The 16,914-nt window shown below is 36.6% G+C and overlaps 1 protein-coding gene across 1 annotated transcript in view; it reads left to right on the forward strand.

Annotated features, from left to right (window-relative positions):
* Positions 1–16,914, forward strand: part of SNX6 (sorting nexin 6) — a 32,244-nt gene that overhangs the window by 7,359 nt on the left and 7,971 nt on the right. The window contains exons 3-11 of the mRNA XM_014941640.1: positions 246–338; positions 5,495–5,599; positions 6,132–6,242; positions 7,815–7,936; positions 9,864–9,987; positions 11,303–11,398; positions 12,477–12,582; positions 14,994–15,069; positions 16,332–16,371. Coding sequence (XP_014797126.1) covers positions 246–338; positions 5,495–5,599; positions 6,132–6,242; positions 7,815–7,936; positions 9,864–9,987; positions 11,303–11,398; positions 12,477–12,582; positions 14,994–15,069; positions 16,332–16,371 — 873 coding nt within the window. The remainder of the gene's footprint in view (positions 1–245; positions 339–5,494; positions 5,600–6,131; positions 6,243–7,814; positions 7,937–9,863; positions 9,988–11,302; positions 11,399–12,476; positions 12,583–14,993; positions 15,070–16,331; positions 16,372–16,914) is intronic.

Below are 16,914 nucleotides of genomic sequence, written 5' to 3' on the forward strand. Positions count from 1 at the left end.
CGGGGTGGCCGGGGGCGGCGGTGGGGGCCCGGGGTGTTCGTCTGCCGGGATCTGCTGGTGTGGAAATAGCGCTGTCTCCATCTGACATCAGTCTCTGTGTCCATGCGTGTGTTGCCTTGAATTTTTCATTGTTCTGTCGCCCAAGTTTTGGAAGGGCAGTTCTTCAGCGTTTTTGCTGGAGTGGGTTGAGAGGGGGCTGTGGGTGCTGCTAGAGATTCCTCTTCTCCCTCTGTGTCCTCTGGTAGGTGCCCCCCGTCACCCCGCAGGCACCCCAGATCTGCTGTGGTCCTGACCAGGTGGACCAGCCTTGTGGAGAGGACCAGGTTCCATCTTTATTCGTGAGCCAGGGCCTGGGTGAAATAGCCCTGCCCTCTCTCCTCTCCTTAGGCCCCAGAGGTTCTCCCAGAGATGACAATGGGACGTTGACATTGCAGGCCCATGCTGCATAATAAACTCTGTATCGAACAGAAGTTCTGTTGTTGGGACAGGATGCCATGATTATGTTTCTTACTGAGAAAACCTTTTTATCTGCCCTGCTGCTTCTGGCCTTCAGTTCTCTTCTGACTGCTTTATCTGTCTTTCTTTAACTCGCCTGCCTCACTTAAGCAACAAATCAGCTAATCTAGTATAACTCATTCAGAATGATTACCCCTATCAGTTGGTATCTTGAGAGAGACTGACTCTGAGCAAGGCAGGAGAGCAGCTTCTGGGTTGCTTAGGCTGCCTTGGCTATTGCTGGCTATTAAAATGGCTACACCCAATATATTACTAAAAATACAATATCTGGAAAAAACGGTTGGTGTACCCTTTTGTCATGCATGCCATACTCAAGCGTCAAAGGTAATGTTAAGTACTAAGTGATTTTTGACTGTATGCATGTGGTAGGAATTCAGTGTATTTTATGTTCCAGTTTATGACCGGAAATTAAAAATGGAATTCTAGTATTGCATTACACCAATTCTGGCCCCTGTGGAGCTTTTGCCTTTAATTATACAGCTACTTTAGTAAGAATATTGGATAAAAAAGAAGGTGAAAATTGTTGTCTTGTGGGTGTCTTCAGAACAAAGAGTGAAGGACTTGTTGATAATGAAGTTGTATTTTACATAGGTTGACTCTGGTATTTAGGAACAGACATTGAAGTGCACAGCTAAGTTGTCTTTATCTGAAGGTACAGGTAGAACATAACAATGCAGATCTGATTTTGTGTGAAACTTGTTTGTTTGCTTATTAGCTTTCTCTCTAAGGCTACAGGTAGTCAGAGTTCATAAGGTAATTTGAAAGCCTTAAGAAATCCCTTAGCAGTCTTGTTTGTGCTGTTGGACAACTTACATCATCTCAGTTGGCCAAGTGCAGTCCTTTTTTTTTTTTCTTCCCTCCCCCATCTGCATCCAGAACTGAGGAATTAAACCAGAACAGTGTCCTCCTCCTTTCCTTAATTTTTTAAGGTTTCTTACTTTCAATGACTCTGGGGTTTTAATTTTTTCACTGCTGTGAGGTTAAAACACAGGTTGTTACCTGCATGATTTCGATTGTGATACAAAAAGCTAATGAAAAGCAATACTGGCAGTTTGTTCATGAATTGATTTGCTGTAATTTAATCTTCAAAACCATAACTTTTTTGTCTTTGTAGCAGTAGTAAAAATAAACATCTTTTCATAAAGTGTTTCCCTTATTCTGATTTGTCTCCTTCCTCTGTTTGCGATTAAAGACCGAGTAGGTTAAGCCTTTATTTGAAAGCATGGATGACAACTTCTGATTAGGGTAATTGAGCTTTTAGTTTTGAAAATCTTTCCTGTCTGGAATTCAGATACTGCTATGACAACTGTACTGGTAATTCTTCAGAATCATGTTGGTCAGCTGCGGTTGTGTTAAGTTTAACGTGGGGGTGATGGCATGAAAACATGCCTGGAAATTACGCTGATGCCACATAAAACAGTAATTCTCAAACAATTGTGTTATACCATATGGAGCCTTTTCCAGACAATTGTAAAACGGAGCACTGAGAATCATCTTTGAGGAAGTAGCAGTGGGTGGTCTGTAGAAGGAACTTATTATAACGGTCTGCCTAAAATGAACTTGCAGGAATTGCTTTTCGAAATCTCCCTTAGGAAGATACTATTGAGTTCACTTGGAGTAACTCAGTTCCTGTTGGGATTTCTTGTGATCTCTCTAACGTAAACAATACGTGCTTTGAAAGGTGGTATACTAGTGCTGTCTTGTGTATTTTGTATCTGTATAAACTTTAGCCGACTTGGCTAATGTTCTTGTCTACTCATTTAGGAGAAATGAGCTATCCCTTAGAACAGGTCTGCTTGAAACTTAATGCCCTGATGACACTTCCTAATCTTTTGTTGTAAAAGTATTGTTTGTTTCCCTTGCTCTGTCCATTTATCTGCCTGTAAAGAACTCGCTGAAGAAAGAGTCCTTTTTCTCCAACATTTTTGATAGAGCTTAGAGTGTAGAAGTTACTGTTGTTAAGGGATGACACCACCTAGGAATGTAAGGTTTGGTTGCTTCCCTTGTATCTGCAATCTTCCTCCCATTATGATTTGAAGTATAATTGATCCTTTAGCAAGGGCTTAGGTGCTAAATCCTCTTCTTGCATTGTGCTCTTGTTTAGTACTGTAACATTGCTTAGGCCTGCTTTTGGCTTCTGGTATTTTCTAGACCTTTGAATAAAACGGGCTTTCTTGCTGTAGCATAGGAAACTGCAAAGTAGCTAGATTAAGTTAACTTTTGTTTTGCAAGTTGTTCAGCATGGGTGTAGAACATGTATCCAAGCATAGAATTATTGTACTATGTTGTATGTATCAAATTGGAGGGAAGGGGGGGGCAAGATACAAAGGGACTGTATCCGAGCCAGTTTTTTCAAGAATTTAAGGTACTTTGATTTCTGTTTTCATCCAGGTCAGATTTTGTAGCATTTCATTTTTTTTATTTTCTACTCCCTTCATGACTAGAAAATCATCCATTGGTGGTGATTTTCTTTTGGAAGTAGTGATGAAGAAATTGCTTAAGTTGTGTGATGATATTGTTTGTGGATTTAATTCCCAGGAATGCAACATGAACCATAGTGTCACATGAATACATTTAAAGCCCTTCAACTTTCTGATTGTCTTTGACACCTTTCATAAATGCTTCATTACCATTGCAGATTAAAACGTTCCCTGTTGGCAGTCAGGTTACACAGCATAATTTAACATATGATTAAACTCTTCAAAACTGTTACAAACTTAACTTGGTATAAGTCAAACAGCTAGTCCTTTTCAGTTAGTTGTATGTCATGAGTGAAATTGTCATGTTTAGGCAGTTCTTAATTTTCTGAGCACAGATGAGCATTTTGTTTCAAAAGCTGTGAGTAGTGCATATAGCCAGGGTGCGCTGCCCTGGAGACACACACTAGTACAAACTTGAACAGCTGTTATACTGAATCTTAGAATTTTTTATTGTACCACTTTTTAAAAAAAGGAGAAAAAAGGCATTTTAGTAGAAATTTTTGTGACCCGTGAAAGACTGCAAAAATACTATTTGGATAATCCATATTATGTGCTGAGATTACTCTGTTAATGTGTTCTGGGGGACCGGAGAAAAACAAACAGTACCCCAGACAGTATAACCACTAAAAACTTTTTTACAAGCTGAAAAATGTGGTGTCATGACATAACACAGACATTGGTATATCAGATTATATTTTTGTTTCTTAAATTAGATGTTAAGCACATTAGAAACTCTGTAGGAGTTAGGAGATTCTGCCTCTGAGAAGTGATCTGATGGATCCTTGCATGATAATGTGCCTTTGTGTGAGGCAGTGACCCCCTAAACCTTGGGGAAATGAAACAAAAAGCGATGCCTGAATCACGTGTGTGAATATATTACTGTGCAGTGATTTTAATGATTTCCAACTTTGCTGTAAGGAAAAGCTATTACTATTTGTGTAATAGCTATTGAACTGTTATATTTTGCTAGCGTAGCAGAATATGCTAGACTCTGTGATTTTGGTTTACTTTAATACGCTAATATTAGCGTGGTTGCTGCTGTATAAGCAGCAGACTTGTTTATGCATTGAGGTTAACAAGACAACTAGAGTGAGCTGACCGCTGTGATTCTTAAGATAAGGATTAAGATAAGTGGTGGAAAACAAGATGTGGCAGTTGATGCTTCTCTCCTAGTGCTGTTCCAGTGCCTTGCAGCATTACCTTCAAAATCTGCTCACGTGTAACCTTTGTACTGTGTGTTGCCGATACTCAAAGCATTTTTGTACTTGAGTAGGAACTTCAAAATGTAGTCCTGAAAAATTTTGCAGGAAAAAAACCATCTGTATCTTTGTATGGCAAAGCATTTTTATACTGTAGAATGTGATATTTCTAGAAAAAATGCAGCATCAAAGAAAACAGCATCTCAGTAAAAAGTAAGCCTCATGAGCATGACATTGAAATGTTTTTTGCCAATGTGATTGGAGAATATTTCAGAGTTAGCCTTAGTACTTGTGAATATTCTGAATGTCTGTTGATCGTGATGATGAGGTGGTCATGGGACAAACTGCTGTAGAATAAGCAGGGTGCAAGGGTGAGGAGACTTGAATTTCCAGTTGGGGTCTAGATGAGGTTCTGGTTTCACCAAGTACTGTTGAAGCCTTTGATCAAGTTACACATTGTGGTGCTCAGATACTCTTCTATTTTTTTTTTAATATTTGATCATTGTCTCATTTTATTTTTGATGGGACTTTGGAATTATTTTGTGAGAGAGTTCAGCTTTCATGTCTTGTGGAAGCAATATGCATATTCCTTGCATTTTTGCCGTTTCTCATGCTGATTTTTAAGAGATGAAATCTTTAGTTTAGGGGGGGAATTTGTTTGGGTTTTTTTCATTGGGTTTTTTTTTTTTCCTTTCTATTCAGGAAAATATTTCCAAGGACTTAGCTTTGTAAAGTTCAGGGTATTAATGGTTTTTTAAGCTTTTTCAATATATCATGGGAAACATTAAACAAAGGAATAGTATAAGACAATGTGAGTAAACCACAAACTTTAATAGTTCTTGCTCCTTTGAACTAGGATCACCTCTCTCCTTAAACGTACTTTCCCAATTACTAGTACCTCTATAATTATCTTTACATTTACAGGTTGTTGATCTGGAGAAGTGGGGGGAATGAAGAGAAAAATGGAAGTAAAAAACCTACCGCACTTGCTGTCTGTAAATGTACTTGGTCTTGATCATCTCAATCACTAGCAAGTTAACAATACACAGAAATTATAATAGTGCACTAACAAGGCGTGTGGTAAAGGAAATTATTTGTATGGTCGTGTGTGCCATAAGGGGTATTACTGAAACTTCTTTTTCTGCTAGAAATAGTCTTTTACTGTTGGGGTTTTTTTGTAATCAGTCTTTTAAGGATGTTTGTCATTGCAAGATCAGGGTTCTTCTCAAGGTAAGAATAAGGGAAATATAAGTGACTTTGTTTTTTTAATTTAAGCTAAATAGATTTTTCTTTCATTAGCTTAGAGCAATAAATGTAGATCTCCAGACTGATGCTGCTCTGCAAGTGGATATCTCGGATGCACTCAGTGAGAGGGACAAAGTCAAATTCACTGTCCATACAAAGGTAAAAGCCTGGGTTTGTACACTGAATATGTTCTTAATTATATAGAAAAGAAAGTTTGCTTAAACTGTTTATTGAAACAAGTGTAACACAATCCAATGGAAATGAGAATGTAGCATTATCTCATGTTTAAGAGACTGTGTAACTGCAGTGCTTAAGAAAAAGATGGCAAAAAAGTTAAGAGGTTAAAAAACTGCTTAGATAAAAAGTGACTTTTGTTTTTTTGTACTGATGGGTTGTCATGCCGTTCCCATGCTTATTACTTGGCCTATTTGCAAGTAGAATCTTTAATATACCTCAATATTCTTCAGTATCGTTTTTTGCAGCAAAAATGCAGAACATTTTTGGTCAAATCCTTACTTGGGTGATTGAATTGTTTTTCAGGGGTATTTTTATGGTTCCTTCAAGGTGTTTTTCCTATAGTAATGAAAAACATTGTGGTTTTGGGGAGGGGGGGTTGGTTTGGTTTTTTTGTTGTTTGGTTTGTTTTGGTGGTTTTTTTTTTTTTCAATTCTTCCTCCTTTTCACCTTCTAGAGTTCCTTACCAAATTTCAAACAAAATGAATTTTCTGTTGTCCGGCAACATGAAGAGTTTATTTGGCTTCATGATTCTTTTGTTGAGAACGAGGACTATGCTGGCTATATCGTAAGTATTGCAGTTCTTTTGGTTTATGTGCACTGTTTTCTGTGGACTGTAGCAAAAGTACTTTTAACTGCTTTTAAGTGCAATGGAAACAGCAGATGTTCATTCTTTCTAAAAACAGATGCTCTAATACTTTGCTTTATGCAATTATGCGGAATTAATGGTTGAAGCAAACTTAGAGGAAAGTTACTGTAGTTGTCATACTATCTTAACTTTCACTCCTAAAGTAGTTTAATCTGTATCCAGGTGTATTTTTAGTCCACCATATTGAAAGTGTGGGAGATAGGTGAACTGTATAACTTGCTGGTATTGTTTTTGCAAGCTAATGTTTAACTTAGTTACAAGTTTCTTGTTGCCTTTGTTTTAGCTGAAATGACAGAGTGCAGTAACTGAGCTCTAGTAATTAGATTTTTCCAGTTTTCATCATGGAGATCAGAATCGTTTCACTATAAATCAGTTGGAGGGGAAATAACCAACACAAATACCGTGTAGAACTTCAGAGAACTTTAGTACACAACTTGACAACTTATATTTTGAAGTTTGTTTCAGGCTTCCAGGGAACAGAGATCCCAGAACAGTCACATTACGATACTGCCTATTAAAAATGGGCGTTGCTGTTCATACTGTAATTAAAAATAGGAATATTTGTCATCTTGGTGTGAAAGTTAAGGTATTCATTTTGTGTTTGGGGGGCTGTCTACTGATTCAGAACGTAAAGATCTATTTCTAATATTGAGTACATTATGGTGAATATAATCTGTGATGTGTTATACCATTCTTGAGCTAATCTTTTCTTTAGTCAGAAAAGCTATTTGAAGTGACTAGACCTTCCGTGTGATAATAGCTACTTTCAGACAGTTGACTGCGTAGGTGCTGGATTTTTCTTTTTTGTAATGCATTAATGTAATGGGCAAATATCAGTGAACTAAAATTTAAGCATAGTTTAGCTTTGTTCTGTGTCCCTTTACTGATAGCAATTCGGGATTAGTCTGACTGTGGTGTTTTCTCTTTCAATTTTAAAATACTATATTACAGGATTAACCCACAGACTTGTTTACTGTGTGCTTTGTTATTTCAACTGTTGTATCTTTAATGTCAACAGTGCTGCAAGAAAGAACTGGTGCCTGCAAACAATATGGAATGGGGTTTTTTTTTTGGTTTAAAGTTTTGGGGAGTTATAAATGGATGGTGTGAAAACAATTGTGGAATTCGTTTTTTTTTCTTTTAACAAGAAATAATCCTTACCAAATAAGGTAGAAAAACCTAATGATAAAATAATGATTTCAAGGTTTAATTCATTGTAATGGAAGAGCTAGGTATGATTTGGTTTTTGTTGTAATTAAACTACTGGAGCCATTCGTTAATGCTTTAGTAATCTTCAAGGACACTTGGCCAAAATTAGTACGGTAATGCAGCATGTCTAACTCATGAATGAGAGAGTTTATCCATAAATGCTGTAATGAATGATGAAAGAGAGTGCCATATATTAAAAAGCTGCTGGCAATTTACAGTTCCTGTACTGAATAGATGTTGTTTAAAAAGATGAGCAATTAAAAAAAATTGATTCCATTCCAGATTCCACCAGCACCACCCAGGCCTGACTTTGATGCCTCAAGGGAGAAATTGCAGAAACTTGGAGAAGGGGAAGGATCAATGACTAAAGAAGAATTCACCAAGATGAAACAAGAGCTGGAGGCGTATGTAGACTTGATTACTTGATTTATTATTTTTTTTAATCCCTCAACTTTTAATACTGTTTGCTGTCCCGTGTTTCTGTTCACTGTAATGGTTCTTTGTGAGATATAGGCTTGAGAATCCAGTTGCTACGTAACCAGGGTTATCTTAGTGATCATGATCAGAGCCATTAGGAAAATTGTAGAAATAATTTCATGGAAGGTACTCTGAAACAGGAAAAAAACCCCCAGCTTGTTCTTGAGCATTCTTTTATAAGGAAAAAACACAGAACACCTGCCGAGAGAGGAGGTGACCCCTATCTTTTTAGTTCTGGTGTTTCATATTTTATAAACATAATGAAACTTTAAGTTTTATACATTTAGTGATTGAACTAGGGATGTTTGCATGTGGTTGGTACTACAAACATAGATGCCAACCTCCTGTTCCCCAGGAAATGTGGAGATTCCTAGAAAATACTTTTTTATTGACACTTTTTTTTTTTTTGGCACAAGGAGAATATACTTCCTGAAAATAGTATTTTTCCTTACTGTGAATTTAATGTGTATTGAAATATCTGCTTCAAGGCTTTTTGTTCCATATTGAGTTAACCAGTGAAGTTTCTCCTTGCTTCATCCACTTTCCTTATCATGCATTCACTTCTTTGATCTTTTTCCTGTCATTGGTTTCAGTTTTCAAGTGTATATTTACGCTGCTTCTAGACTGCTGCTATCAAGAGCTCTGAATTGGCAAGAAAAGTACATAGAACTCTTAGAACTGCTGTTTTCCCTCCGAACTCCAGCTGCTGTGAGCAAATGTCTTAAAAAGCTCTGTATTAGTGTTACATACAATGTAATTTATAGCAGAGTAGATATACACTTCATACGCAGAAAACTGGAAATTTAGCAAAACACTATAGATTTTAAAGAATCTGTGGTTTTCCAGCGGCCCTGATCATGATTCTCTTGTGGTCTGGTTAGGGGTTGGATAACACAGAAAACTTTGGGTTTCTTCTACTGCCACCTCCATCCTCTGCATCCTCCTTTTTTGTCTTCACTGAATGACTACTACTCTCACTGAGATCAAACATCTCCCAACACTGGCCCTGCTGGTTTGCTGGTATGTAAATCTTAACCTCCTTGCACATAGTGGAAGCAAAAGTGTTGATTATCATTTCACTGTTTGACCTCAGAATGGGGAAAAGAGATCCTTCCTCATTTCTAGACAAGTTACATCTTACTCATTGAATTTGCAAAGCAAAGTGAATTCTAGCAAACTTGTTTTGATAAGAATGCCTTCTTCTTAATTAAATCACAAATGAGCGATTGCTTTAAAGTTGAGTTGGCTAAACTGGGCAGCTATGCGATTGTCATGGTTAAATGTGATTTTTTTTTTTTGGTTGTACCTACCAAATGCAGCACTTAATTTCACTTTTAGAACCACTATGAAGCAAGACAGCCCAAAAAGGCTAGGTGCTTTAACATGGAATAAGACTGCTATCTAAAGAGCTAACAAAACTACATGAACATTTAAATAAGTAAGGAGGGTGCAAATAGGCAAGGGGATGGAGATGGGGAGGAAGGAATTTGCATATCAGCTACACAGTGCCTAATGACTGTAGTCTGTATCTCAATTTCTTGATTTTTTGGGGAGTTGGGGAAAGGATAATTAAATGAGGTTACACTCAGCAAACCAGTCTGTGTTAGCTAGCCTTAAAAATTAGAATGCATTTTTTGAGTCTTTATTAAAAGTCTCTCCATAACATGTTAGGGCTTCAGATTTCCCCCATCAATTGATTTATCAATAAATCAAATATTGGAGTGATAACCTCTACTATATCGGCTTATAGTTTTGTATTCTTACCAAGGATCTCTTAAAGCATCTCACTAGGCTTATCTCAAACTTAATTGCTTCATGTGAAATTCTTATGTGTGTCTTGTTTCTTGTTTTCAGTGAATATTTGGCAATATTCAAGAAGACAGTTGCAATGCATGAAGTGTTTTTGTGTCGTGTGGCAGCGCATCCTATTTTGAGAAAGGATTTAAATTTCCATGTATTCTTGGAATACAATCAGGATGTGAGTATTGCAAACTGAATTGTTGGCAAGAGAAATCAAGATGTACTTTTATAGTAGGATGGAAAATTGATTAAGAGGGCTTTACCTCCTGGAGCAAATTGCATCAATTCCTTCATACCAGACATATTTGTACTGTAAAAGTCAGAAATTCATTTAGTCTGTAGGAGTTCATTTTGCTGCCACCTGGGGAACCAAATGCACTATGTGCTCTAGCCTCAGCATCAGAAATATTAATGAAAATCCAATATGTTTTGGATTAAATAGATTAAGTTTTGGAGGTGATTTCCCATGATGTTATACTTGTCCACTCTTTGACTGAATTTTTAATTTTTTTTTTTTTTTTTGAGGGGAAGGATGATGCAACAAAGATAGAATGTTAATTTTTAGGATTTGGAACCATGATTTAAATTCTGTTGCTAACAAAACTAGAGAGGACTTCTAATGAAATGTGCTGATAAGTAAAACCCTTTTGTTAATAGTGTAGGTGAAAATTTGGTTAATTTTTTTTTAGATACTGGGCTAGTCTGGCTATCCGCATGTTACACACTGAGTTGCTATCTAATTTTAAGGTAATAGAGAAGGCTTTCTGGGTTCATAATAGTGTTTGAGTTGGTGGTTGCTTATATTCTACAAACAGTTCTTAGTTGCTTCAAAATTGGAGAAATCAGCATTGAATATTGAAGAAATCATTACAAAGATTGGCTCAATTCATTACGTGCTCAACTTCAAAATACATTACAGAGCATCCTCTTGTTGCTTGATGTAGAAATGCCTACTGGTTCAGGAACTCAGTTTACCTAAATTGGGCAAATTTAGATGGACGGGGAGAGAGTGAGGAGGCTGAAACCAACATTACTCTCAGTGCAGGGAGGGTGTAAATGCTTCAGTAGTTTCTGAAAGTCAAAGATCTGCCCTTCTACACTTAAAAGAGCAAAACCTGGTTATATTGGGTTAAGTCAATAGCTATAATGTACATGATAAATACTGTATTATTTATAACTGAAATGTACACTTTGTACATTTGGTATTATCTGCAAGTGCTAGGATGTTGCTGGGTTTTCTGTTTGTTTTTGTTTCTTCTTTCTTCCTGAAATAGTATTTTAGGGGATAGAGAACAGTCTAGGAAATGAGGTAGTCTGTCATTCTGGGTGCATAGCGCCCTGTCCCCACTGATGCAGAGTATAAGACTAAGCAGAGAGCAGGAAAACTGGTTTAGGAGTAGCAAGTTGTGGTATGTAGCTCTATTTTATTTTTATTTAAAGCTTTGGTTACCTCCAGAAAAGGAACTAACTTGATACATGAATTTGTTTTTCAGTTGAGTGTTCGTGGGAAAAATAAGAAAGAGAAACTTGAAGACTTCTTTAAAAATATGGTTAAATCAGCAGATGGTGTCATTGTTTCAGGAGTAAAGGTGATTAGTGCTTACATTTCAAGATTTAAAATGTATTAATAGTATTGTCATCTTTTAATGAAGCAGAATTTTACAATGCTACAAAACAAGAGGTTTTTTTAGCGGCCTAACCTAAGAATAAGGCACAGCATGGGAAGGATCCTGTGGCCCTGGATGCAAGATAACCGAGAGCTGTCTGATAGCTTCTGTGAAAGAAGGCTTTCAGTACTCTTTCCCCTGTTTTATGAAATTAAGCATTTTTTTAATTAAAAAAAAATCTATTTCATTTTGACTTTTCCTAAAGTTGAAAGATTGGTTTTATAACAAGCATAAATTCTGCAGAAGATGTTTTTGATCACCTTTCTTTCTAGTGGTAACTTTTCATTTGCAAGGAAATTAGAGGGCTAAAGTTCCTAGTTGTAACACCTCAGCTTTGAAACTGCTGTAAAGTGGATATAACCATGGATTAATTATGACTTGGAGAAAAATACAAAGTCCAAATAACCAGCAGTTTTCATAAGCACATTGTTCAAAACCACATTGTAGGCTATTCCATGGTATTGACCATCTGTGCTATTTTAGAGGGGGTTTTTGAATAAATATAAATCAAATATCTAAAATTATAATACAGAAAATATTAAATTTTCCCTACATTTGCCAACTTGAAAGAAATCTGTCATCAAGATCAGCGTTCCTGAGCTAGGAGTTCATATCTTCTCTGCTGTGACCACAGCGTTCTGTGCAACTGGGTATCTTTCTTCCCTTCCTTCTCTTTTTTAGGTAGATGTCCTTTTATTGACATTTATTCTAGTTTTCTGTCACCAAAGTGGTAGTTAGTAGTGAAATTATTTCCTTCAGGTTTAGTTATCTAGACCTTTAAGATGCTGGTTACAAATTCTTGATTCTTAATAAATTCTTAATAAAACTTCAGATCATGATAAAGGAAGGAGAAATCAGTTTATATAAGTCATGTTTTAGCCAATAAAAATAGATCACATTTCATGCCACAGCACCAGCAATATATGCAAAGTTACTCTGCAATTGCTCTGTACAGAGTGACCGAAACCCTGGTTTTTAAATTGTTCTTGTTTTTTTGTAGGATGTGGATGACTTTTTTGAACATGAAAGAACATTCCTTGTAGAATATCACAACCGAGTCAAAGATGCTTCTGCCAAATCTGATAAAATGACAAGATCACATAAAAGTGAGTTCTTTTCCAGGGTAAAAATTGTACTAGTTAAAGTATACAGAAGTGATTCATGGGGAGCAGTGATTTTTAGTTCTCTTTTTGCATGTGAAAAGTGACTTAATTTCTCCAAGTGTAGTCTTCGGATAGTCTTAAAGAAGTTTAATCTGACTCTCAAAGTTCAGCCTTTGCTGTAATAGACTGGATGGAGTAAGAACAGCCTGAAGCGACACCAGTGATGTCTTGATTCTTTATGTTGTCCCTTTGAAAGAAAACTCACGTTATGTAATAATGTTTTTTTGAAAGTCTTAGACTTTAAAGGTGGGTAACATAGCAGTATGCGTGATTTTACTCTTAATGAATTTGCTCTGATTTGGATCATCTTGCATTCATCAGAGTGCAATTTTTTTGCACACTAGGCATTCCATTCCATTGCCTTGTTGAGCTGCAAATTCCTATTTGGGCCATATAGTTCTAGTCTAGGAAGTCAGTTTCCATTTTCCAGCCTTTTAGAATGGAGACTGGAATGTGTATATTCAGTAGTTTGGTTTGCTTACTGAGGTGAGATCTTCCACTTCGCTATATCTTCCTGAGCTGAGTGCTAGCTGATGTGTTTCTAGAAGCTCTAGATAGTCCTCTCACGTGTGGTGTACTTATTTGAGAAAATAGAAAACCTTTGGTTTAGGACTACTGTGTTTGGTCTAGGATTACTGTATTTTGAGAAGTTCAGGAAAAAAGCGGACCTTTATTACCCTTGATTTTACGTTTTTGTGCCTAGATAAATCAAAATGGAAAGTAGATAGGTTCTATCTACTTTCTTGAAGTTTGTGTCAGATAAAGACAGAATCTGTGAATCAACAGTAATACAGTTCACACAAAACCAGGCCACAAACCTTTTAGGAATCTCAATTGGTAAGGACTCTAAAGTGGATATTGAAAGAGACATTAAACCAAGAATTCACTGAGCTCTTCAGAGGCTTCTTTTGCTGTTGGATGAAGACTGAGTCTTTTGCAGCCTTAGTATCTCTTCTAGGAGATGGGGAGAGTGAAGATGGCTTAATGAAATACTAAGGGACCCTGTGTTTTCATTCAGTTCCCATCTGAAGTGGTTTCTGGTGTTTTGTTTGCTTTCTTAAAATGAAAATTGAACCTGGTTCATGGTAGTGAGGTGCCAAACTTTAGGTAGTGAGACAGCCTTCCTGTGGGTTATAGAAGCAGGAAAAATGGTAGAAATGAGATTGTAGGGGATCCGATGGGAAAGGATTGATCAAACTCATGACAAAGCTTCACTGGTTTTCAGGCTCAGATCAGCTAGGATGTTTATTGACAACTTTTATCAAACTACAAATGGGGACAAACGGCACCTTTTGAAATTCTGGCTAGAGGAGTAGGGCAGTGACCTGGGAAATCCCGTTTTGGAAACTGGCAGTCTGCAGTATATGGATTACTCATGATCAACAGAGAACTGTAGGACTTGCAAAGACACTGACTTCCTATTTCCAGCAGAAAATCTATTTTTACTTTTAAATGGGAGGAATAGATGAGGAGGTTAATGGTTTCCTAATTCTTCACTGTAAGCAACTGCACTGATTCCCTGGAGATGTAGAGAGTAATGAATTGGGTGGAAGGTGACCCACTCAGTCTGTTAAAAAAGGTTGTATTATTTAAAAAACAGTTAATTCTGCTTAAAGGCATATAAACTTCAAAAATGACAAACAAGTATATTTTCCTGTTTATTGCTTGGATCCATTAGCATTTTCATCATCCATTGAGTTTATACTAAAAGCTCTTTTAAAAAGCCATCTGTGCAAAGATTTTTTATGATTACTATATAGCAATTCCTCACTATTCAAATTATGCAGCCTTCTTTACGAACCCTGCTTCTAATTTCATTGGTTAAAATGGTTTAAGGCTAATACTACTTCAACCAGTGACCACTTCTTGATGAGGTAAGGGTTTCCTGAAAACTGGGCATGCTCTAGAAAAGTAGCGCTGTAGTTTGGAGTTTGTATTCAATTTACTGCTCTCAAGCCTACAGCCTTACTCTTTGTTATTGTTTGACTGTGTTTTTTTCCAAATAGCTTTATACTTTAGATTCAGATTTAAATTCAGACTTTAGCCTCTGAGTTCATACATCTTTAACCAAAATAAAACCTAACATAGTTGCGCAATAAATTTACCCAGCAGGTGCTAATTGTATTATATATCCCCAGATAAATTACAGACTTCATGATTTGGTGAGAGCACCGTGTTTGTTGTGTGAAGTTATCCTACATAAAAAGTGACATGACTGAAATTTTATTTCTGCTTTTGTGTTAAAGCATGTTCCTTTTAGAAAAACACCCACTCTTGAAGAAATTGAGGAACTTCAAAATTTTCAGAAAGAAGTGGAACAAAATAGTAAAACAAGTGCTTGTTTATTTTTCTAGATGTGGCAGATGACTATAATCGAATTGGTTCTTCGTTATATGCATTAGGAACGCAGGACTCCACAGATATATGCAAGTAAGATATTGTTAACAACTTCTGGGGGAATTTGCTAAGTAGCAGTCGTAACAGTGACCTTCTGAGATTGCAGGTAGCTCTCTTGTCATGAGAAAACCCAAATTTATTGTAGTTGTACCACATTAAGATATTTTCTTCGGTAGTATTTCACTTCAGTAACAGACTGCTTAAGTGTTTTTTCACTTTAATATATTTCTGGAAAATGCTGTTTTCTGAAGTTTGTAGAAAATTATACAGATGAGATGTAAAAGTCCTCATTGAATAAGAAAAAAAATCTGACTCTTTCACCAGTTGTTTTTTTGTTGTTTTTTTTTTTTAAAGTGTTTTAAGTGCTTTGACATTTGCAGCAAGAACAGGTCTCAGTCTGAGTACACTGATTTTTGTGGGTGTTTCCTGTACCAATTTTACTGCCTTTAGGAAAAGAATCTATAGAGATCCCTAAAATTTTGAAAAGAGGGTCTCACTGTATAGATGCCTGTCCTTTAATCTTTCAGTGATTTGGTTGAGTTTGGTGTATCTGAAAGTAAAACTTAGTTAAGTAGCTTAAAGATGCTGATGCTTGTGAACATGTACGCTTATTAGAGTTAGTATGACAACAGGCAGATGAGTATGAAAGTTAAGTTATTTTTATTAATTTAACCGAATTACAGTGATATACTTCCAAATGTGGTGGTAGCTTACATATTGATTACTTTGATTATAGTATTGAGATTTGGTGTTGTCTGTTAGGATCTTGTCAAGAATCATGCCTGTCTTCTTTCAAAATATTATGATCTGACTGTAATTCAGTTCTACTGAACCCTCGTATTGTCTCCTGTGCTGAAGATGTGCCATCTTGTTGCTCAACTTCCCGGAATTCAAAGTAGGGCATGCATCATGTTTACTGTGTGAAGAAAAGTACGTTCAAATTTGAGTGAAGGATGCTTGATAATAGCGCAGGACCGTTAACCGGGGTAGTGGTGTTTGGGGTTTAATTCACAGAAGCATAAAGAATCCCCGAGGAGCTGCGCAATTATTCTTTAGTAAGAAAAACACCCATCCGTTATGCTTTGTTTGTCCCTTACTTTTGCTTAAGTGGTACAATTCCCAAGATGTTTGAAGTGGTACAATTTGGAGCTATTATGTTCTCAGAGTTCTGTGAATTAAAATTCTAAGCAGAGCCTTTACAGCCTTTATTGCCTGACACTATTATATTTTGAGTTCTAGAAAGTAATTAGACTGTTCAAATTAATGTTGTAATATAAGCTGTTTCCTTTGCGCAGGTTTTTTCTGAAGGTCTCAGAGTTATTTGACAAAACAAGGGTATGTACTATGAAACCTTTTCAGATACATTTTTCGTGTACATCCTGGAAGTGGCAGGACATCTTGTCACTTAGACATCAATGTGTGGATGTTTTATGGATGCTTCTATATGAGGCATTTGAGCAATGCGTGGTAGGGCATGAAAAAACCTAAGATTTCAGTCATCTGTTTTGTAAAATGGTTGATCCTTAGGAGTCTTCAGTCTGCTAAACATTTCTAGGCAGTCTTCCGGTCTTCCGTGTAATACACTAGTTAAGCTGCTGTTCCTCTAAAATGCCTAGAGGCCTTCTGTACTTGTTATGGAAAAAAATGTAGTTCTTAATCCAAAAAATGGCGGTCATGCTGCTTTTTCCTGCAGCCAAGATCTGTTTCTGCAATTATTTGACTCAGAAATACTGTTGCTGATACTCCTAACCAAATTTTCAACTGTCTCTTTTGCCTTGTTTGTTTGGCTTAGTAGAGCAGAATTTGCATGCGATGTATCAGGAAAACTTTTGAATTAAAAATGTGTGCATTTCTGAGACACAGACAGTTGTATCTGCC

The sequence above is a fragment of the Calidris pugnax genome, unplaced genomic scaffold, assembly GCF_001431845.1.
Source record: "Calidris pugnax isolate Ruff unplaced genomic scaffold, ASM143184v1 scaffold56, whole genome shotgun sequence".
Classification (NCBI taxonomy): domain Eukaryota; kingdom Metazoa; phylum Chordata; class Aves; order Charadriiformes; family Scolopacidae; genus Calidris; species Calidris pugnax.